The sequence below is a fragment of the Chiloscyllium plagiosum genome, chromosome 32 (assembly GCF_004010195.1).
Source record: "Chiloscyllium plagiosum isolate BGI_BamShark_2017 chromosome 32, ASM401019v2, whole genome shotgun sequence".
NCBI lineage: Eukaryota > Metazoa > Chordata > Chondrichthyes > Orectolobiformes > Hemiscylliidae > Chiloscyllium > Chiloscyllium plagiosum.
Genome location: NC_057741.1, coordinates 38,407,659 through 38,431,032, shown reverse-complemented (window position 1 = coordinate 38,431,032; position 23,374 = coordinate 38,407,659). Strand labels below are relative to the sequence as shown.

The window sequence follows — 23,374 nt, the reverse complement described above, 5'->3', positions numbered from 1 at the left end:
ATTTACCCCTGACTAATGCACCTAACAGTATGGGCAATTTAGCATGATTAGTTCACCTAACCTGCACATCTTTGGATTGTGGGAGGAAACCGGAGCACCCGGAGGAAACTCACACAGACAGTCGCCCGAGGCAGGAATCGAACCTGGGTACCTGGTGCTGTGAGGCAGCAGTGCTAACCACTGAGCCACTGGGCCGCCCTTAGCTCCCTATTAAATCTTCTTCCACTCGCCTGAAACCTGTGCCCTCTAGTTTTGGACTCCACTACCATGAGAAAGAGACCTTGGCTATTTACCCTATCTATGCCCCTCATGATTTTATAAACTCCTGTAAGGGCACCCCTCAGCCTCTGACGCTCCAGGGAAAACAGCCCTCATCTATTCAACCTCTCCTTTAGGGTTTGAGCTATAAGGACAGGCTGATTAGGCTGGTTAATACCACCCCGACCTGTTTCCTAAAAATTCGTAACCCAAAAGTAAATAAAAGATCAAAGATTTAAAATTTTTCAGCGAATTTAAGATGTATGAAAATCTTATTTGACTTTAAAGAAAGAACCAGCCTTTTCATTTCTAAAGCATTTGCTTCCACATCAGATAAGTTCTCAGCATTTGAAATCATATTTAGGTGTGCAGCTGTGGCTCAGTATTTTTCAGAAGAGCTGGATTCAGTGGGTTAACTTGTAGCAGTCTAAATATAATGAGTCCATTGTCTGTATTTGCTCAGGATATCTAGTGTGCTTCAATGAAGTCATTTCAAATATATTATTCAGCCTCATTAATCACTGAATGAATATTTCTTTTCTGCGGGCACCTATCTCTCCAACCTGCTTTGACAATCCTCTGAAATCTCTCCAGTGCTCTGATTCCGGTCTCCCATACATAGAGTCATAGAATCCCTATAGTGTGGAAACAGGCCATTCAGCCCAACAAGTCCACATCAACCCTTCAACAAGTAACCCACCCAGACCCATTCCCCCTACCCTATTATCCTACATTTACCCCATATCAATGCACCTAACCTACACATCTCCTGAATACTATGGGCAATTTAGCACGGCCAATTCACCTAATCTGCACATCTTTGGATTGTGGGAGGAAACCGAAACATCCGAGAGGAAACCCACGCAGACACAGGAAGTTCGTGCAAACATCACACAGTCGCTCGAGGCTGGAATCGAACCCGGATCCCTGGCGCTGTGAAGCAGCAGTGCTGACCACTGAGCCACTGCGCTGCCCCATCTTGACTTCCATCGCTCCTCCATTAACAGCTGTGCCTTTATTTTTAGCTGCCTGGGCTCTAAGCTCGGTAATTCTCTCCCAAAACCTGATTGCCGCTCTCTGAGAAGCCGGCCCAGAGAATGGGAAGGCCAAAGTAAAATGCACCTTTCAGGCCCACTATCTTCCTCAGCAGCAAAGGCCCAGCTGGAGTGGGAACCCTGAAACACTCCCGAATGGTGTTTAACACCACAGTACATACCGTTCTGTTCCCAGATAAAAGGCCCCCACGGATACCTGGGCTTTTGGTTGCCTGTCCTGACACTGAGGCTCAGTATCAAATATTTTGTTTGTGAATTGCTCCTGTGAAGTGTTTAGGGATGTTTTTAATATGTTGCTGAAACATGGGAACTGTTGTTCTGTAGGAGATGCGTTGATCAATCCCAAAGGACTTTGAGGTGAAAACTCTGCAGTGTTTACTGAGTTCTGAAGAGGAGTTAAACATTGACAGTGTTTCTGGCTCCACGAATGCTCTCAGACCTATAGAATTTCTCCAGCATTCTCTGTGTTTGCCTCAGACTTCCAGCATCCACAGTATCTTGCTTTTGTTTTATTCACTTGTGTGACATGGATGTTGCTGGCTGACTAGTATTTATTGCCTCGTCCCTAGTTGCCCCTTGAGAAGGTGGGGGTGAGCTGCCTTCTTGACCCGCTGCAGTCCATGTGCTTAGGGAGGTTCCAGGATTTTGACCCAGTGACCCTGAAGGAACAAGGATATATTTCCAGGTCAGGATGGCGTAAGGCTTGGAGGGGAACTTGCAGGGGGTGGAGTTCCTATTGTTTACCATTGAGTGGTTACTGCCTTGATGAATCGTGCTTTTTGAGGTTTGTTGTTTGCAGGATACCTACTCCAGTGATGATGGAAATCTATAGTGTAACCATTGCACACTGGTAGTATGGTTCCTTTAACCATGCATAACATTGCTTTTCAGGCAGCATCCGAAGAGCAGGAAAATCAACGTTTTGGGCATCAGGAATAGAGCTGATGAAGGGCTTTTGCCCGAAACGTCGATTTTCCTGCTCCTCGGATGCTGCCTGGCCTGCTGTGCTTCTCCAGCACCACTCTAATCTAGAATCTGGTTTTCAGCATCTGCAGTCCTTGTTTTTACCTATAACATTTCTTTTGTTCTTAATAATAAAGCTAGGCTCCAGCTTTAGAAATAAACACAAAACATGCTGGAATATCCAGAAGGTCTGGGCAGCATCTGTGCAGAGGGAAAGAGTCAGGTGCATTGGTGTGTCACTGGGATAGCAATCCAGAACCTAGATTAATCCTCTCGAGACATGGGTTTGAATCCTGCCATAGCACATGTTGGAATTTGGATTCGGTAAAAATCTGGAATTAAAACTGTCAATTGTTGTAAAAACCCATCTCGTTCACTAATGTTCTTTAGCGAAGGAAACCTGCTGTCCTTACCTGGTCTGGCCTACATGAAGTTCCTATGTGTGAATGCTGGTCTAGCCAGCAACACCAACATTCAATGAATAAATAGAAACAACACTTAATGTTTTAGTTTGACCTTTCAACAGGGTTGGAGTACATTTTGAGATGCAAATGATTTTAATCAAATGGAGAGAGAGGGAAAGGAGGTAGTAATAGAAAAAAAATGAGGTCCTGCCTGTAAGGGTGGAATACAGGAGCGATTAACTGACCAAAGGGTTTATGACAAAAGACAATGGGTCATGTGAGGAAACACTGGATGGAAAAGGTGTATAAATGGGAACAACAGATTCATTCCTCAAACTTGCTGTCTGAAAAAACAGATTGGAACCACTGCTCCAAACATGGGAGGATGGACCTTCTGGAACTTTCTTTATCCGGAAATTTGTCTTTCCTGGAGTTTTCAGTTACAATAAAACAGAGACCTGCAGAAAACTGCTGTTTTCCCTGGAGCTTCGGAGAATGATGGGTGACCTTATAGAGGTTTATAAAATCATGAGGGGCATGGATAGATAAAGTCTTTGTCCTGGGGTGGGGAGTCCAGAACTAGAGGGCATAGGTTTAGGGTGAGAGGCGAAAGATATAAAAGAGACGTACGGTGCAACTGTTTCTCACAGAGGGTGGTACGTGTATGGAATGAGCTGCCAGAGGAAGTGGTGGAAGCTGGTACAATTACAACATTTAAAAGGCATCTGGATGGGTATATGAATAGGAAGGGTTTAGAGGGATATGGGCCGGATGCTGACAAATGGGACTAGATTAATTTAGGATATCTGGTTGGCATGGACAAGTTGGACTGAAGGGTCTATTTCTGTGCTATACAGCTCTATGCTCTATGCTAAAGACCTGAAAGGAAACAGAAATTGCTGGAAAAGCTCAGCAGGTCTGGCGGCATCTGTGGAGAGAAACCAGCTTTAATGTTTCGGGTCCTTCTTCAGAACAGATAGTAGCTCAGGAAAGGTGGTGTAAAAATGATGATGGGAGAAGGTGGGTGGGGAAGGGTAAAGGAGTGAGCGGGTAGGCGGAGACAAGGAAAGAGCTAAGCAAACAAAGGGGTGGTTGATGGTGAGCCAGGGAAGGAGCAAAGCTGGGGACAATGAGTGGGTGAGAATGGGTTGGCTGTGCTGGGAGCAGCTCTATGTGATGACAGGGCTGGGGGTGTGGGGCTGGGTAAAGGACATGGAGGGAGGTGCTCAGGTTCCAGAATTATTGAATTTGATACTGAGTTCTGCAGGGTCGCCTAGCGGAAAATAAGATGCTGTTCTTCCAGCTTGTGTTGAACCTTGCTGGAATGCTGCAGCAAGCCTGAGACAAGAGATGTTGGCCAGGGAACACGGAGGGTGCATTGAAGTGGCATTTTTATGGACAGAACGTAGGTGTTCCACAAAGCAGGCACCCGGACTGTGTTTTGTCTCCTTAGTGTAGATGAGACCACATTGTAAGCAGCAATTTCTTGACAGGGATTTTTTTTATGAAGCTAGATGATGCCAAATCCATGTTCTCATTGTGATAGTTGGTTTAATATTCAAAGTGTCATTCTTGTAGAAGAATGAGTGTGTTTGTTGATTGAACACCATCCCCAAGATTCACAATATGGGGTAATTGCACATAGACTGATGTACCTTTCACCATCAGCTCTGAGGAAGGATCTCTGGACAGATGCTGCCAGACCTGCTGAGCTTTTCCAGCAATTTCTGTTTTAATACCTTATTTTCTAATTGATTAGACGTGGTTTGCATATTCCATGTTTCAATCTCTCTGTAGGATAAAGCGATGTAAAGATTACTATGAGATTCTGGGGGTCAGTAAAGATGCATCTGATGAGGATCTGAAGAAAGCTTACAGAAAATTGGCACTGAAGTTCCATCCAGATAAAAACCATGCTCCTGGAGCAACGGAGGCATTTAAAGGTGAGTTTAGGGCTTCTGTTTGTAAATTATCTGGTAAAGTAACTCTGACCTGTCTCTTTTAACATAAGAGCATAAGATGTTGGAATGGGTCACTCAACCTGCCACATACCTGCCCCACCATTCAAAAAGATCATTCAGATCTGATTGTTTCTTCACTTTCCTGTCCCCCTTAACCTGAGAGTCCTTTGTCAGTCATAAATCTGCCTAACTCAGCCTTGAATGTAATTAATGACATCCGCTGCTGAATAGGGGAGAGAATTCCAAATGCTAACAACTGTGCAAGAGAAGTAAATCCTGCTCATCTCAGGCTTAAATGGGGTGTCAGGTGACCTGAAGGATACATATGTAGGTGCTGATGGTTTTGGAATTCATTGGTCAGTTTTATTCCTTTTGTCTCTGTGTCTGTTTCAGTTTTACTTTGCTCAGGACCTCAGCCACTCCTAGGGGTACAGTGTTATCCCCTTTGTTGTTTAACACACTCTAATATAAATTGTTCTCTGCTCCAGACTCAAGTGGACACACAGACCAGGTTCTGCTTTGTTGCCAACAATGTTTATTTCTCTAATCACGTGCTTACTCTCTGTAAACATAGGAACAGGAGAAGGCCCTTCAGCCCCTCGGAATTGTTCTGCCGATCAGTTAGATCTGTATCTGCAGTGGGGAAGTAGAGTTTTGTTAGGCCAGCTTGCAGAACTGTCAGTCCAATCGACGTCTAGCTTCAGCAACCATTTTTTTTAATGGGGAAAGAGATATCCAGATTTCCTGTCTCCCTCTTGTGAGGAAATGTGCCCTGGCATCTCCCCCTGAACACCCAGGCTTGGATGTTAAGGTTCTGCTCCCTTGCTCTGGTCTGTAGAGGAAGTGCAGGAGAGTGGAACAAACTGGGTAGTTCTTTTGAAAAGCCAGCACAGACATGATTGGCTGAACGACCTCTCTATGCTGTACATGGCAGCAGACCCAGTGTTCTTTGTTTTGATTCCATGTATTGCTGTTGTGCATCCCCAAATCCCACTTCCATCTAGATCTCTGCAACCAAAACCTCCTTCCCCAAATCCAATCCTTTCCCAAGATTCCATGATGCAGGACCTCTCGCTGGAACTACATTAATGCCAGCTTCTGTGTAACCACACCTTGCCGTAGCACTCTCTCTGCTTTTTAAATAATGTCTTGCCCTTTCCTCCTCCGAGATATTGTTGAGGGGTTTTGAGCATTCCTTGTGCTGTGTATAATGTCACAATATACAAGGCTGATTGACAAGAATGGTCTTCAGCTCTGAGCCAGCATGAGAAATGACTAGAGTGAAGTTTAATAAACTAATATCGCTTTTATTTTACAAACATATTCAGGAAGGAACTTGCATTTAAATAGCACCTTTCACGTTGCAGTTAGATCCCGCACTGCCATTGAAATGCTTTCAAATGTAGTCAGGGCTGCTGTGTCTCCGAGATAACAACAATTTGCACACAGCAAGACCTCGTGAGATACATAAGGAAAATAATGACTGAGGTGACCTTTCTGAATACCTGTTGATCTGGACTTTTTAAAATGGCAGCCAAAACACTGGCTCAGTTCCTCTGCTCTTTGAGACCGTGATGTGCGGGTTGTGGTGCCCACTTGAGAGAATGGATATGTTCTCATTCTTTGTTACTCGTGTTTTTTCCTTCTTTGTAATCTCTAGCAATCGGAAATGCCTACGCTGTACTCAGTAACCCAGCGAAACAAAGGGACTATGATCAATATGGTCATGGCCAATCCCCTGGTAACTATCAACATGGAGGCTTTGAATTTCACCGGAATTATGAATCGGATATCACTCCTGAGGATCTGTTTAATATGTTCTTTGGAGGAGGATTCCCTGCAGGTACAACTCAAAATGACCATCCGAAAAATAAACAGATGATGTTAACTCTGTTTTTCATTTATTCATAAGCTAAACGAGGGAGTGTTAACACTCGTTGTTATAACTAACCTCAAACCAGTGGTCGAACCAGAAAATGTAAGTGGTTTGCTTAGTAACCAATATGGCTAATTGTGTACTTTATCTATATTTAGGTTTAGAATATATAAAAAAACAATGGAATTGTTTAATAAACAATGGAATTATTGGGTTATGATAAAACAAGACCTATTCAACAAAGATGCACCCAGTTTGAAGTCTAAAAGTATAATTATTTACCCTTCTAAATAATCCAACACACAGCTTTTAAAAAAAATCGAGAAATCTCTCTGCAGAGATTAATTTTGAAGGGAAAAGCACTTTGACCAATAATTGTTTATGTGTAAAGGAAAAGGAGGTATGAAAGGTTGAAGAAGGCTTTCAGTCACCTTTTTCACGATCCCGATGAAGGGCTTTTGCCTGAAACGTCGATTCTGCTGCTCCTCAGATGCTGCCTGACCCGCTGTGCTTTTCCAGCACCACACTCTCAACTCTAAACTCCAGTATCTGCAGTCCTCACTTTCACTTTCTTCACTATCTTGTCTACCTCCACTTTCAAAAGACTATGAACTTGCACTCCAAGATCTCTTTGTTCAGCAACAGTCCCCAGGACCTTACCATTAAATGTATAAGTCCTACCCTGATTTGCCTTTACAAAATGCAGCACCTCGCACTTATCTAAATTAAACTTCATCTGCCACTCCTCGGCCCATTGGCGCATCTGATCAAGGTCCCGTTGTTGGGGACATCGTGTTGAGGTTATTCAGGACATTGGTGAGGCCTTTTCTGGAATATTATGTCCAGTTCTGGTCGCCCAGTTGTAGGAAGAATATTATTAAGCTGGAGAGGGTTCAGTAAAGATATATCAGGATGTTGCCCAGATTGGAGGGTTTGAGATATAAGGAGAAGCTGAATAGACTCAGATTATTTTCATTGGAGCATAGGAGGATGAGAGGTGACCTTATTGAGGTTGGTAAAGTCATGAGGTGTACAAGTAAGGTGAATGACAGGTGTCTTTTCCCTGGGGTGGGGGATTTCAAGACACATTTTTAAGGTGAGAGGAGAAATATTTATAAGACATGAAGAGCAACATGTTTACACAGAGAGTGGTTCATGTGTGGAATGGACTTCCAGAGGAAGTAATGGATGTGGGTACAGTTACAACATATAAAAGACATTTGGATAAATACATGAATAAGAAAGGTTTGGAGGGAAATGAGCCAAGCTAAAGCAGGTGAGACTAGTTTATGGTTGGCATGGACTGGTTGGTCAACCCAGATTCAATTCCAGCCTTGCGCGACTGTCTGTGTGGAGTTTGCACATTCTCCCCGTGTCTGCGTGGGTTTCCTCCGGGTGCTCCGGTTTCCTCCCACAGTCCAAAGATGTGCAGGTCAGGTGAATTGGCCATGCTAAATTGCCCATAGTGTTAGGTCAGAGGGAAATGGGTCTGGATGGGTTACTCTTTGGAGGATCTGTGTGGACTTGTTGTGCCGAAGGGCCTGTTTCCACACTGTAGGGAATCTAATCTAATCTAAAAGAGTCTGTTTCCATGTTGTATGACTTTATAATTTTCTCAGAAAGGCAGAGGATGAGCTGAATAGCTTCTCTCTGTCTCCCTCTCTGTCTCCCTCTCTGTCTCCCTCTCTGTCTCCCTCTCCGTCTCCCTCTCCGTCTCTCTCTCCGTCTCTCTCTCTACTTTCTGTTCTCCTCTCTCTGTCCCCACCCTCCCTCTGTTTCTCTCCCTCTGTTTCTCTCCCTCTGTTTCTCTCCCTCTGTTTCTCTCCCTCTGTGTCTCTCCCTCTGTGTCTCTCTCTCTCTGTCTGTCTCTCAGAAGGCAGTACTCCAACTGAATTAGCAGCAATATCAAAGTAACCACAGCTCTTGACATCGATAAATTCAGTCGTCAAGCCACTTCATAAATCCAGCAGTTCATGAAGACGTGACTTTGAACAAAGTTAACCACCATCATCCTTGCCTGTTTACTTTGCTTAAACCATATGATTTACAGTAAGCTGTTTTAGGGGAATAAAAGTGCCCTGTTGTGCTTAAAGTGTCTTCTCAGCAATGTGGAGGGCTGCCGGGTAGTGGTAATGCCACTGAGCTGCTAATCGACAGTCCCACGCTCTTGTTGTGAGGATGAAGGATCAAATCCCATCTTGGCAGATGGTGGAATCTGAACTTAATAACAAAAAGAATGGAAGTAGAAGCTAGCCTAATGGTGACAAAGCAACCAGTGTCACCTGTTGTAAAAGCTCAACTGGTTCTCTCCCTTACCTGGCCTGGCCCATACGTGACTCCAGTTCCACAGCAATGTGGTTGGTTCTTAACAGCCTTCTGAAATGGGCTAGAGAGGCAATGAATTCATGGGCAATTAGGGATGGGCATAAATTTTGGCTTTGCCATTGACGACCCTTTCTGAAAAAAAAATGGAACAATCATTTAAACATCACCCTTCAAAAGATTTGATGAGGCAGTGCCACCAATTGGGGTAGACAAGGCCAGAAGTCACACAACACCAGGTTATAGTCAAACAGGTTCATTTGAAATCACAAGCTTTCGGAGTGGTGCTCCTTATTCAGGTTTCACCATGAAAGTTTATGACTGTGCATGGGAATCACGTCTCATGAACTTGATTGAGTTTTTTGAAGAAGTAACAAAGAGGATTGACGAAGGCAGAACGGTGGACGTGAATAATATGGACGTCAGGAAGGTGTTCTACAAGGTTGCCCATGGGAGACTGATTAGCAAGGTTAGATCTCTTGGAATACAGGGAGAACTAGCCATTTGGATACAGAATTGGCTCAAAGGTAGAAGACAGAGGGTGGTGGTGGAGGGTTGCTTTTCAGACTGGAGGCCTGTGGCCAGTGATATGCCACAAGGATCAGTGATGGGTCCACTACTTTTCATCATTTATATAAATGATTTGGATGAGAACACAGGAGGTATAGTTAGTAAGTTTGTAGATGTCGCCAAAATTGGAGGTGTAGTGGACAGCGAGGAAGGTTACCTCAGAGTACAACAGGATCTTGATCAGTTGGGCCAATGGGCTGAGGAGTAGCAGATGGAGTTTAATTTAGATAAATGCGAGATGCTGCATTTTGGAAAGGCAAATCAGAGCAGGACTTATACACTTAATGGTAAGGTCCTGGGGAGTGTTGCTGAACAAAGAGACCTTGGAGTGAGGGTTCATAGTTTCGTGAAAGTGGAGTCACAGGTAGATAGGATAGTGAAGAAGGCATTTGGTATGCTTTCCGTTATTGGTCAGAGTATTGAGTATAGAAGTTGGGAGGTCATGTGGCTGTACAGGACACTGGTTAGGCCAGTTTTGGAATATTGTGTGCAGTTCTGGTCTCCCTCCTATCGGAAGGATGTTGTGAAACTTGAAAGGGTTCAGAAAAGGTTGACCAGGATATGGCTAGGGTTGGAGGATTTGAGCTATAGGGAGAGGCTGAACAGGCTGGGGCTGTTTTCCCTGGAGCGACAGAGGCTGAGGGGTGACCTTATAGAGGTTTACAAAATCATGAGGGGCATGGATAGGGTAAATAAACATGGTCTTTTCCCTGGGGATGGGGAGTTCAGAACTAGAGAGCATAGGTTTAGGGTGGGAGGGGAAAAATTTAAAAGGGATGTAAGGAGCAACTCATGCAGAGGGTGAAATGTGTATGGAATGAACTTCCAGAGGAAGTGTTGGAGGTTGGTACAGTTACAACATTTAAAAGACATCTGGATGGATATATGAATAGGAAGGGTTTAGAGGGATATGGGCCAATTGGGGGCAAACAGAATTAGATTAGGTTAGAATATCTCGCTGGCATGGACGAGCTGAAGTGAAGGGTCCGTTCCATGCTGTACACCTGTGACTCTATGACTCTGATTCTATAAATAAACCTGTTGGACTATAACCTGGTATTGTGTGACTTCAAACCTTGTTCAAAAAAATTAACAATGAAATGTTCATGATATTGTGAAAAAATTTTCTGACACTGCTAATTGTCCAAATAATAGTAACAGGAATTCAAATATTTGTTAACTGGATGAAGAATTTGGTGCCTAAGTAGTGAAGTGTAAACTGAAGTCAATTCTGAATGTTGCGGCCTAATTTGAAACTCTGGTTAAAATGCTGAAATGATGTTCCTCCTGAGATTGGCTGATTGTCAGCGAGACTTGAAGCAGTTCCTCTTTGATTTGTTAGGTGGATAACAGCGGTGATTGCAAATTAATCAAGTGGCAGTAGCATTGACTCACTGAATGTGTTGACTCCATTGTTTTCAGTTAGGGTCTTGTTGGAAGGTTGATTCTGTTGTCCTTTAAGCGCCTGGTCAGTGGGAGAAGACCTATCTGGAGCAGAAAGCATGGACCAGTTGGGTTAAATGTTGGGTTAAATGGCCTGTTTTGTTTCCATGTGGGAAGTGATTGAATTTTCCGAGGTTAAATAGAGATAAACCATTTTTGCTGGGTCGGGTTTATGACCTAAAGACTGTAACCTAAAAAAAAGTCCAGCCAAACCCTTCAGGAGTGAAGTCGAGAAGCATTTCAACACCCAAAAGTTGATAGATGTTCGGGAGCACTCTTTCACAAGTGCCATCAGGTCTGAGGTTGTTAGATTGTTGTCTGCCAAAGGTATCAAGATATCTGGGGCAAATACTGTTCTGTGGAGTTTGGTGGGAGAACATGCACGATCTCATTGAATGAAGGAACAGGCTCGAAGGGCTGAATGGCCACTTCCTATTCCTAAGACAACAAAGGCAAATGAGCCAAGGTTCTCCTGATTCTCAACAAATGGAGGTTGGTTCATCACATGCCTCCTGCCTCTCAGCTGCCCGCACACATCTATCATACACATCCCACCTCACCACTCAATCAGGACATGGGTAGGGCACGTCACTATCCAATTGAATGATTGTCCATCAACATCTATTTTTATAAATAAGTAAGATACAAAATCGTTCCATAAATGGATGAGAGCATTTTTTTTCATACTCCTGTGATTATCCTGCTCTCTAGTTTTTCCCTGTAGCTGTTCCTAGGTCCTTAAGTCCTGGAGATTCCAGATTCTGCAGGTTTTTTGACTGTCAAAAGTCTACTGACACTTGAGGTCAAGGTTCACAGGTGAAGGAAGGGTTGAGTCAGATTCCAGAAGAGTCCTTTTGGGAAGGAGAGGAGGTGGATAATGTCCCTGTTCACTCTGAGAGAATGTGGGTATAGACCAGGAAGAAAGAGAGACAATGGAGAAGATTCAAAATCAAAAAGTAGGCCAGAAGTGAGTGATTATCATTCTCAGAAAGGATTGAACAGGCTGTGCCATTTTCCTCTGGAAAAGAAGGTTCGATAAGAGGTGACCTGATGGATATCATTAAAGTTATAAAAGGGTTTCATGGGTTTTGAAATGAAGATAGTGATTCCCCATGTGGGAGACTTTAGGATATGGAGCTTTCAATACAAGATCATCTGCAATAAATATATTCAGGAATTCAGGTGAAACATCTTTATCCAGAGGGTGGTGTGGTTCAGTAATGTCCTTTAGGGAACGAAACGGCCAACCTTACCTGCCCTGGCCTACCTGTGACTCCAGACCCAGAGCAATAGTGTGGACTTTCAACTGTCCTCTAGGCAATGAATGCTGGCCTGACCAGTGATAGCCACATCCTCTAAATGAATTTTTTAAAAATGTGAAACCCACTCCCGCAAGGAATGTTTGAGGCAGCTATTATCAAGACACTTAAGGGGAGGCTGGAAACATGAGGGAGAAAAGAACAGAAGACAATGATAGGGTGAGACAAGGAGGGGGTTGATATGTGAGGTGAGATCTTTTTGAGTGGAAGGCCTGTTTCTGGGCTGTAGAGACTTTGCAGTAGAAGAGAGGCTCAGTCCAAGCTGCCTTTTCTTGTTGTCATTATAAATGTGGGCCCATGGGACTCTGGTACTGACTCATCAAGCTGATAAACTCTGACATAAATACTGAAGCAGGAGTTTCCATGTTGTAACTCCTCTGTAAACACTCCACTGTCCAACATTCTACTGGGAAGGTAAACAATCTCACCTTTTGTTTAAATGGACACTTGGGCCAAGAGTTTTCACTGGGAGTGAATGAGGGTGGATGGTACGTAATCAGAGATCATAACTATTAGACATCTGAAGGCAACACTTAACTTGCTGCACTGACAAGATTAGCATAAGGGTAAAACTGAACCAATATCAATGGCTCATGACTGGAACAGAGTTGGAATGGACTCTAGTAGCTGGGTTTATATCTAATTTGAAAAAGCCCTTTCCATCTCTGGCTGAAATGATTTTTGAGGGAGAAAGTGAGGACTGCAGATGCTGGAGATCAGAGCTGAAAATGTGTTGCTGGAAAAGCGCAGCAGGTCAGGCAGCATCCGAGGAGCAGGAGAATCGACGTTTCGGGTATAAGAAGGGCTTATGCCCGAAATGTTGATTCTCCTGCTCCTCTGATGCTGCCTGACCTGCTGCGCTTTTCCAGCAACACATTTTTCAGCTCTGAAATGATTTTTGAGCCAATGTAAAACACCAAGCCATGTAACATGCACTAAACAATCTCACTGCCCTGTGGCTGAACACTTTAACTCACCCTCTCACTCCGCCAAGGACATGCAAGTCCTGGATCTCCTCCACCGCCAAACTCTAGCCACCTGACACCTGGGGGAAGAATGCCTCATCTTCCACCTCGAGACCCTCCAACCACACGGGCTCAATGTTGATTTCACCAGTTTTCCCATTTCCCCTCCCCCATTTTATCCCAGATCCAACCTTCCAACTTGGCACTGCCCTCTTGAACTGTCCTACCTGTACATCTTCTTTGCCATCTATCCACTCCACCCTCCTCTCCAACCTATCACCTTCACTCCCCACCTTCATCTACCAATCGCATTCCCAGCTACCTTCCATCCAGCCTCAACCCCCCCTCCCATTTATCTCTTGGGCCCTCCCCCTCCCATTCCTGATGAAGGGCTTACACTCAAAAAATCAATTACCCTGCTACTCTGATGCTGCCTGACCGGCTGTGCTTTTTCAGCGCCACACTTTTTGACTCTGATCTCCAGCATGTGCAGTCCTCACCTTCTACAAGTAACTATGGGCAGGTTTGAAATCTTGTAATCCTTTTCACTATTATAGTCAATTCCACATAAATATCAGCAGAAACCAAACAGAAGTAACATTCCAGAGGTTTGATGTTGAAGTAAATTTTAAAGTGTAAGTAAAACCAGGAAGTCGGGCAAAATCCATGGAGATTCAAATGAAGCTCATTGACCTCTCACTAGAACTGGAGTACGTTGGAGAAGGACCTGGTTTTGAGCAGGTACAGAGACAGGGAGAGGTGGTAGGAGAGGGAAGAACAGAAGGGAGGGTCTGTGATAGGGTGGAAGATAGGGGAGATTAAATGACCAACGGGTGATGGTGAAAGGAGAGAGAAACTGGATAAGCAGAAAAATACAGGACAGCCCCGGAAGATGTATAAATAGGATTAGCAACAAACACTGCTGCTTGGAAAGTTGGGCAAAGACTAGGACCTGGGACAATTGAACCCACTGAGTTCAGAATCATAGAATCCCTGCAGGGCAGAAAAAGGCCATTCAGCCCATCCAGTCCACACCAACCCTCCAAAGAGCATCCCACTCAGACCCAACTCCTCACGCTATTCCCGTAACCTCACATTTACTGTGGCTAACACACCTAGCCTGGATACTACAAACAATTTAGCACGGCCAATCCACCTAACCTGTTGGACTGTGGGAGGAAACCAGAGGAAACCCACCCAGACACGGGGAGAATGTGCAAACTCCACACAGACAGTCACCTGAGGGTGGAATCAAACCTGGTGCTATGAGGCAGCATTGCTAACCATTGAACCACCGTGCAGCTCCTGAACAGAAGGCCTTTTAAATGCAGAATGTAATTCTTACTACATTATGAAAATATATTGAGCCTTTCTTTTGCTTTGCTGTGTGAATAATTCATAAAATTGATTATTTTTACAATATAGATTTGCATTGGTTTCCGTGCTCTGTTGGGATTATTTCTAATGCAATTTTGTTTTTGCAGAATAAGCAAGAAAATGTATCTCAATCTCCATGCCAGAAAGTCTGATGTTTTCAGTGTTGATAGGATTGCTCATTCTTCCATTATTCATTCTTTTAGGACACACACAGCCGTACAATAATGGAAGAGCTCGAGGATCTCATCAATCATACCACAGAGCGGACAGAGAGGATGAGAGAGCTGATGTATGTATTCACATTTGTGGGGGAGATCAGTTAGCTCAATTGGCTGGTTGGCTGGTTTGGATGCAGCATGATGCCAACAGTGTGGGTTCAATTGGGTCCCACCTTCTCAGCCTCACCAAACTTCTCGCTCTCGCTTGCGCTCGCTCTCTCTCTCTCTCTCTCTCTCTCTATTGAGAGAGCAGCCATACGGTGTTCCCCACAGGCTGTGGGCGGACATGAGACTTTCAAAATTTGTAATTTCTCTTCAAATGCATGGGTTGTTTGTTTTATTGGTGAGAGAAGGTTATGAACAGAATTAATATTTGCATTTGTATAGAACGTCTGTACAATTCCAAACATGTTCCATGCAAATATTTGAGTTAGGGTTCGGTTTAGGCTTCTCTGAGCCTGTTGTGCCAATCGATAAGATCTAATTACCCAAGCCTACCCGCCCGATAACCTTTCACTCTCGTGCTTATCATGAATCTAACCACCTCGACCTTAAAACTATTCAGTTCCATGTGTGGAATTATCTTCTATACAGCTACCTGATCAAACAGCTTTCCATCATTTTAGAAATCTCTGTTAAGTAACCCCTTTGTGGAGCAAAGAATTCCAGTCAATTTGGTGCTCTGCCGACTTGGGAATGGAGTTTGTGTTTCCTTGGGAAGGTATTTGAGCTTCTAATATACGTGTTAGGGTGGGTGGAGTGGGTGCATTATGTGTAATTGTGCCAATACCTGAATAGAGAGTTTTTTTTAAATGGGGTGGCGATGTGCTGCCCAAGTTTTTCAACTTCACTGACAGGACAGACACAGAATTCCATATTTCAATGGGAGCAACGTTTTGTACAATATCTGTAAAAGGGTACTGATTGGTTGGCAATCAGATCCAGTTGAAACATTGCCATGGAGAAGGCGCCAGGGAACAATTGTCCCCCTCACTTTGTTTAATTCAGAAAAAATACCCAATACCCAGGCAGAGTCATAGAGATGCACAGCACAGAAACAGACCCTTCGGTCCAACTCATTAATTAATCTAGTCCCATTTGCCAGCATTTGGCTCAAATCCCTTTAAACATTTCCTATTCATGTACCCATCCAGTTGCTTTTTAAAAAATGTTGTGATTTTATCTGCCTCTCCACCACTTCCTCTGGCAGCTCACTCCATCATGCACACCAACTTCTACATGAAAAAATTACCCCTTAGGTCCCTTTTAAATCTTTCCCCTCCCACCTTAAACCTATGCTCTCTAGTTTTGGACTCCCCCACCTGGGGAAAAGCCTCTGGCTCTCACCCTATCCCTGCCCCTTATGATTTCATAATTTCTTTAACCTGCGGAGGACAAGGCCCTGTTGAAATGTTATTTGTAGCAAGCAGCAACTCCCACATTGTAAGCCCGCCTGCTAAATAGGATCATTATTTATGTCTGATCTAACTTTGAACCCTGCAAATGTTTAAGGTTGCTGTTGAACCATGGCAACAGAGAAATTCACTACATAGGATCATAGAGTCACAGAGATGTACAGCACGGAAACAGACCCTTCGGTCCAACCCGTCCATGCCGACCAGATATCCCAACCCAATCTTGTCTCACCTGCCAGCCACCCATCCCATTTCCCTCCAAACTCTTCCTATTCATATACCCATCCAAATGCCTTTTAAATGTTGTAATTGTGCCAATCTCCACCACTTCCTCTGGCAGCTCATTCCCACACACGCACCACACTCTGCGAGAAAAGGTTGCCCTTTAGGTCTTTTTTATATCTTTTCCCTGTCACCCTAAACCTATGCCCTCTAGTTCTGGACTCCCCCACCCCAGGGAAGAGATCCTGTCTATTTACCCTATCCATGCCCCTCATGATTTTATCAACCTCTATAAGGTCACCCCTCAGTCTCCGATGCTGCAGGGAAAACAGCCCAAGCCTGTTCAGCCTCTCCCTGTAGCTCAAATCCTCCAACCCTGACAACATCCTTGTAAATCTTTTCTGAACCCTTTCAAGTTTCACAACATCCTTCTGATAAGAAGGAGACCAGAATTGCACAGTGTGTTCCAAAAGTAACCAAACCAATGTCCTGTACTGCTGCAAAATGACCTCCCAACTCCTGTACTCAACACTGACCAATAAAGGAAAGCATACCAAATGCCTTCTTCACTATCCTTTCTCCCTGTCACTCTACTTTCAAGGAGCTATGAACTTGCACTCCAAGGTCTCTTTGTTCAGCAACACTCCATAGGACCTTACCATTAAGTGTATAAGTCCTGCTAAGATTTGCTTTCCCAAAATGCAGCACCTCGCATTTATCTAAATTAAACTCCATCAGCCACTCCTCAGCCTACTCGCCCATCTGATCAAGATCCTGTTGTAATCTGAGGTAACCTTCTTTGCTGTCTGCTATACCTCCAATTTTGGTGCCATCCGCAAAATTACTAACTACACCTTTTAAGCTCACATACAAATCATTTATATAAATGATGAAAAGTAGTGGACCCAGCACCAATCCTTGTGGCACTCCACTGGTCACAGGCCTCCAGTCTGAAAAACAACACTCCACCACCACCCTCTGTCTTCTACCTTTGAGCCAGTTCTGAATCCAAATGGCTAGTTCTCCCTGTATTCCATGAGATCTAACCTTGCTGATCAGTCTCCCATGGGGAACCTTGTTGAATGCCTTACTGAAGTCCATATAGATCATGTCGAACGCTCTGCCCTCATCAATTCTCTTTGTTACTTCCTCAAAAAACTCAGTCAAGTTTGTGAGACATGATTTCCCACGCACAAAGCCATGTTGACTATCCTTAATCAGTCCTTGCCTTTCCAAATACATGTACCTCCTGTCCCTCAGGATTCCCTCCAACAACTTGCCCACCACTGAGGTCAGGCTCACTGGTCTGTAGTTCCCTGGCTTGTCCTTACTACCCTTATTAAACAGTGGCACCACGTTCGTCGACCTTCAGTCTTTCAGCACCTCATCTGTGACTATCGATGGTACAAATATTTCAGTAAGAGGCCCAGCAATCACTTCCCTATTTCCCACAGAGTTCTAGGGTACACCTGATCAGGTCCTAGAGATTTATCCGCTTATATGCATTTCAAGACATCCAGCACTTCCTCCTCTGTAATCTGGACATTTTGCAAGATGTCACTATCTATTTCCCTACAGTCTATATCGTCCATGTCCTTTTCCACAGTAAATACTGATGCAAAATACTCGTTTAGTATATCTCCCTCATTTCCTGCGGCTCCACACAAAGGCCGCCTTGCTGATCTTTGAGGGGCCCTATTCTCTCCCTAGTTACCCTTTTGTCCTTAATGTATTTGTAAAAACCCTTTGGATTCTCCTTAACCCTATTTGCCAAAGCTGTCTCATGTCCCCTTTTGCCCTCTTGATTTCCCTCTTAAGTATACTTCCACTGTCTTTATACTCTTCTAAGGATTCACTCGATCTATCCTGTCTATACCTGACATATGCTTCCTTCTTTTTCTTAACCAAACCCTCAATTTGTCATCCAGCATTCTCTATACCTACCAGCCTTTCCTGTCACCTTAACAGGAATATACTGTCTCTGGACTCTCATGATCTCATTAAACTACATCTTGACTTTCCTCTCCTATATCTTACAGGGAGGATTTTCCATGTTTTTACAGCTATTACCCATTATTGTCTTGATCCTGGTGTCAGTTTTGAGTCAGTTGATGGTATCTACTCCACCATACAGCCTCTACTACAGAGCGTAAGTACTGCTGACTGGAACCAATAGTTTCCTGAATTTCTTTGTCTTAGAGGATTGTTTTTTTGTTAAAGTCAGCTTCCTCGGAATGAGTGTGTGGTTTTGCTTCTTGTTAGCTGAAAGTTGAACAGCAACATAATTGAGTAAAGTCATTGTAGCAAATACCCTCCAGTGTCTTCTCTATACCATCCTTGACAAAATGTTCTAGACAGTTTCGCTATAAAAGAAGCTAGTTATTGCTGCATTAATTTGAGCTTTTATTCAACCATAACAAAATGTTGCCAGTATCTTTTGCTGCTTGTAAAGCTTGAGGGTTCATCAGAGGTAGTTTCACACTGTGAGGTTTAATCCAGTGTTTGGTACCCAGTTAAATCTTTGAGGAAGAAACTACTCAAAATGGTAATGAGCCTTAATACTTTGTTTCAACTATGTGTAACTAAGTGGATGCTTTATGTGGTGTTTCCTTTGTAAAATAAAAACTCCTGCATTGAGATAGCACCTTGTATAACTTGAGATCGTCCCAAACCACTTTACATTGATGAATTACTTTTGAAGTATAGCCATTGTTATAATGGAGGAGACCCAGCAAGTCCACAAGCAGCAAAGTTATGATGATGATCTGGTTTATTGCTGTTTGTTAAGGGATAAATATTGATGAGGGTAATTTTTAGATCCATCTGAGTGGCCTAGAGAGGGCTTCAGTTCAATATCTCCTCTGAATGATGGTACCTCTGGTCGTGGAGCAGCATGCCAGTACCCCTCTGGGAGTGTCAGTCTTGATTGTGTGTGCACTGAGAGCAGCAAACTGAGACTTGAAGCCACTTCTCAAGTCAAATTCTGACTTGATTATAAATGCTACCCAGTGAGCTACACCTGACACGGATCTTGTGAGGAGCTCAGGACACTAAGTGAATCATTCCTACTTTCAGCTTTCCTCTTACAGGAGCTAAATGTCAGATTCCTAGTTTTCTATCCTATGTTTTCTTTAAAGGAAAATGTTTTTCTTCCTGACATCTGAGAGCCTATTTCAAAGTTCTTTGTTTTGAAATATTTGTTTTTTTAAAAAATGCTTTAAATTTCAAAGAACTGAGTTTTTCTCATGTATTCCTAGTCAATATTTACCCCTCAACTAAACTCACTTTCTAAAATCAAAAACATTACCTGGTCATAACCTTATTGTTGTATTTCGCTGCTGCATTTTTACATTTCATTGGATCTTCACTACTGGCATGATGTCCTTTGGATAGCCATGGGTAATGAATGGCACTATATAAATGCAATCATAAAGTCAGAAACCGACCCTTTGCTCTAACTTGTTCGTGCTGACCAAAATCAAGTCTTCCTTTGAAAATGGACATTGAATACAGAGGCAGGAGAAATGTTGTGTCACTCAAGTGTGTTTAACAGAAATTGCTGAAGAAACTCAGCAGGGCTGGCAGCATCTATGGAGAGAAAGCAGAGTTAACTATGTTTAAGTTGACCAATGGGTATTTCTGTGTTTTACAGTGCCCTGGGACACACTGTTAAGAAGCAAACCAGTAATTTGAAAGTAGTTTACTATGTCAACAAAGAATTTGACAAAGAATACACAGGTGTGGCGTTACAAAAGGTAGAAAAGAGTGTTGAAGAAGATTATATTAACAACCTTCGAAATAACTGCTGGAAGGAAAGACAAGAGAGTGAGTTGTTTAAATTTATGCTTGTGATTTTCACTCTTTTTAAGTGATTCTTCGCTTCTTTTGGAAACCATGTTGTAGTATTTTTTGTTGTGAGATCCCTTCAGTTAAGCAACCTTAATAGATATTGTTTTTACACTGTTTGGAAATTTTTCATTTCAATCGTTGAGTTTTTTTTATTTGTTCATTAGATGTGGTTGTTACAGGCAAGAAACAGAGTTGAAAAGTGTGTTGCTGGAAAAGTGCAGCATCCAAGGCTGCCTGGCCTGCTGCGTTTTTCCAACACCACACTTTTCAATTCTGGTCTCCAGCATCTGCAGTCCTCACTTTCTCCACAGGCAGGGAACAGCAGTTTTTGCCCATCCCTAATTGCACTGAGGGTGGTCAGAGCCTATCCCATTGTGGGGGCAGAGTTCCTTCCCGAAAGGACATTAGTGAATCATTTGGGTTTTTTTATGAGAATTAACAATGGTTTTGGGGTCACCATCACTGACACTCATTCCAGATTTATTAATTGAATTTAAACTTCAGTACCCACTGTGATGGGTTCTGACCCCATTATCCCCAAATTATTAACCTCTGGATTACTAATCCAGTGATAGTATTGCAATGCCATTGTCTTCTCCCTGTTGTTGATGGGATGAAATGGAAATGGTCAGGAGCATGCATATGTGAAGAATACACAGGAGCAGAAAATTACAGCTGGTTGAGGATTCTGCCTCGGTGCTGCACAGTCTGTGCTCAGCACTTTGCAGCCTGTGTTATGTGCTGTGCGGCCTGTGCCCAGTGCTGCACAATGTGATGCTAGCTCACTGTATTGGGCTGCCCTATACCCGTCACTTGTAATTTCTCAATGTCCATTGTTCCCAGATACTATACATTAATTACGCTATTTTCTCTATCCTTGAAAGAAAATGACTACCTTTACGCGTCCAAGGTATATCGAGATGACCGACTACGGAAGAAAGCAGAACTCATGCGGATGGAAAGCTGTGAAAAACTGGCAAGACTTAATGATCTGTATCGAGGAGGCTGAGGCAGGCAGCCAGGCTTTTTCATTTAATTTAAATGTTTTATTGTACAGGGAGACATTTTGATCTATTGACATTTTGAAATAAATTATAAATCTCAGTCTTGTAACCGAGTCTTACCTTGAGAATCTTCAGCTGCCACCCAGTTGAACACAGCACAGACTTCTGATTGATTTGTTGAAGACAACGTTCTTTACAGTGACTGGTGTGTGTGTGTGTTTCACATCCCCTTCACTTTATTCTATACAATACAGTGTATTCTAGATTAGCTTTTTAAAAAAGCACACGATCTAACCTAATACAATTAATGTCATTTGTATCCAGGTTTAATAACTAAACACTTGAGTTCTAGCTTCAGAGCAGTCTTGTCTGTGTTGATGTTCCCTGAGGTTTAAATGGCACAGGTTGGAACCCTGCACCCGGGGGCTGTGCCCATAACCCCTGTCCTTTAGATGCTTGTGCATAGTTGAAGAGACTTCCCTGCTAGTGTCTCTTATTGAAAATTTTATACTTTAAGATAAATAGCTATTTCAGAATGATTCCATAGTTTGTTAACAGTGAGTTGGACTTTAATACATTCCTTGAACATGAAGTCTTGAAATTCTGGAAACATTCCCCATTATTTTGCTCTAACACATTGATTTGGAAAGGTGCATTCATCAACATTTTTGTCAGTTCCTGTTAACTGAATAAGGTAAACAGTAGTGATAGATTGACATACTCCTTATATTAAGGATTATGTGAAAAGCTTTTGGGATGAATGTCTACTGTTGCATGTGTGGCAGTACATAAACTAGACTTTTGTGAATATTGTATAGTTGTGCTGAATTTCTTCAGCATTTAATTGTGCTGCTTAAAAGTAAAATGACAATGTACATACAGATTCAAAGAAATCTCATTGCGAAGACTGAATGCTATGACGACTGCAGTGGGAGACTGGCAAAGATGTGGATAGAACAGAAAAACTCACCTAGAGAATTCCACTGGGGTGAAGAAACATGAAGCAGACTCTTGTGGTGTTAAATAATAACCAGTTTATTTCTAGTTGGACTCTGTTCAACATTTCTTCCCACACTTGATATCAAATTAGCATATCTGATACCCAATAAATTGGCATTGACATATAAATTTACACCCTGAAACATTCAGACAATACTATCACAGGTACTTGAATTCAGAAGATAAATTCCACTAAAGGGTGGGGTGGTACAACTTCCTAAAAAAATTGTGAACATCTAAAGTCCTCAGAACCATGCTCTGTGTTTCTTCTCTTGCTGTGCTGAAATCAGTTTGTATTGTAAATTTGGAATGTTGATTGTAATATATATATAAATATATTTAACGTATCCTTCTCTCAACCTACATCAAATAAAAGTTATTTTAAGCGTGGATAATTATGAGCCACACTTTTTCTTTTGTTCCAAGCTCGTGACTAGCAGCTTCTTTGTGTACTGACGTTGATAACATTATATTTTGCCTTCCAACACACTACAAAACAAAGCTGCTTTCTTTTATCTCCCAGAATCCTCGTCTTAGTTTTCCGTTGTAGGTGAAGGCCATTCAGCCTCTGAGCCTGCTGTTCCATTTATTCATTTGCATCATGCTTGATGTGTATGTTAACTTTCCCATCTTTTGCTTTGTTCAGTAATCCATCAAAAGAAATATATTCAGGTTGAGTTGACCTTTCACCTTCACCTGAAATTTTCTCTATAGATTCTTCCTGAGCTCCTGAGTGTTGTCATGATCTGCACTAGTTTGTTTTTTTGTGAAAATCTATGAATCTTGGTTTATAAATTCTCAATTGAGCCCCAGTTTCAGCAACATAGAGGGATGGGAAGGAGAAAGATAGAGAGAGAGATTCCCAGATTCCTCTTCCTGCTTTTTTGTAAAGAAGTATCTCTTGACATCGCCCCAAAGGATTTGGCTCAAACTTCCCCTTCTTTTGGACTCCTTTCACCATCACCTTCCTCCCACCATCACCCAGCAGACAGGATTGAGATAAAGACACCATTTTGTCAATATTCTTATGTTATAAACATCAATGGCAACATGTCTTAGAAAGCTCAGCCACACATTTTAGACAAATCCCAAAGTGATCTCCTGGTTTTCTGAGTGAGCAGCTATTGTGGGAATGTAAACGGTGAAATAGAGGA

At 42.8% G+C, this 23,374-nt stretch overlaps 1 protein-coding gene across 1 annotated transcript in view; it reads left to right on the top strand.

Moving 5' to 3' along the window:
• dnajb14 (DnaJ heat shock protein family (Hsp40) member B14) overlaps positions 1-23,042 on the top strand; it is a 42,171-nt gene extending 19,129 nt beyond the window's left edge. The window contains exons 3-8 of the mRNA XM_043674465.1: positions 4,478-4,623; positions 6,302-6,484; positions 14,717-14,802; positions 18,408-18,517; positions 20,021-20,193; positions 21,102-23,042. Coding sequence (XP_043530400.1) covers positions 4,478-4,623; positions 6,302-6,484; positions 14,717-14,802; positions 18,408-18,517; positions 20,021-20,193; positions 21,102-21,226 — 823 coding nt within the window. The 3' untranslated portion in view covers positions 21,227-23,042. The remainder of the gene's footprint in view (positions 1-4,477; positions 4,624-6,301; positions 6,485-14,716; positions 14,803-18,407; positions 18,518-20,020; positions 20,194-21,101) is intronic.
• The last annotated feature ends 332 nt before the right edge of the window (positions 23,043-23,374 follow it).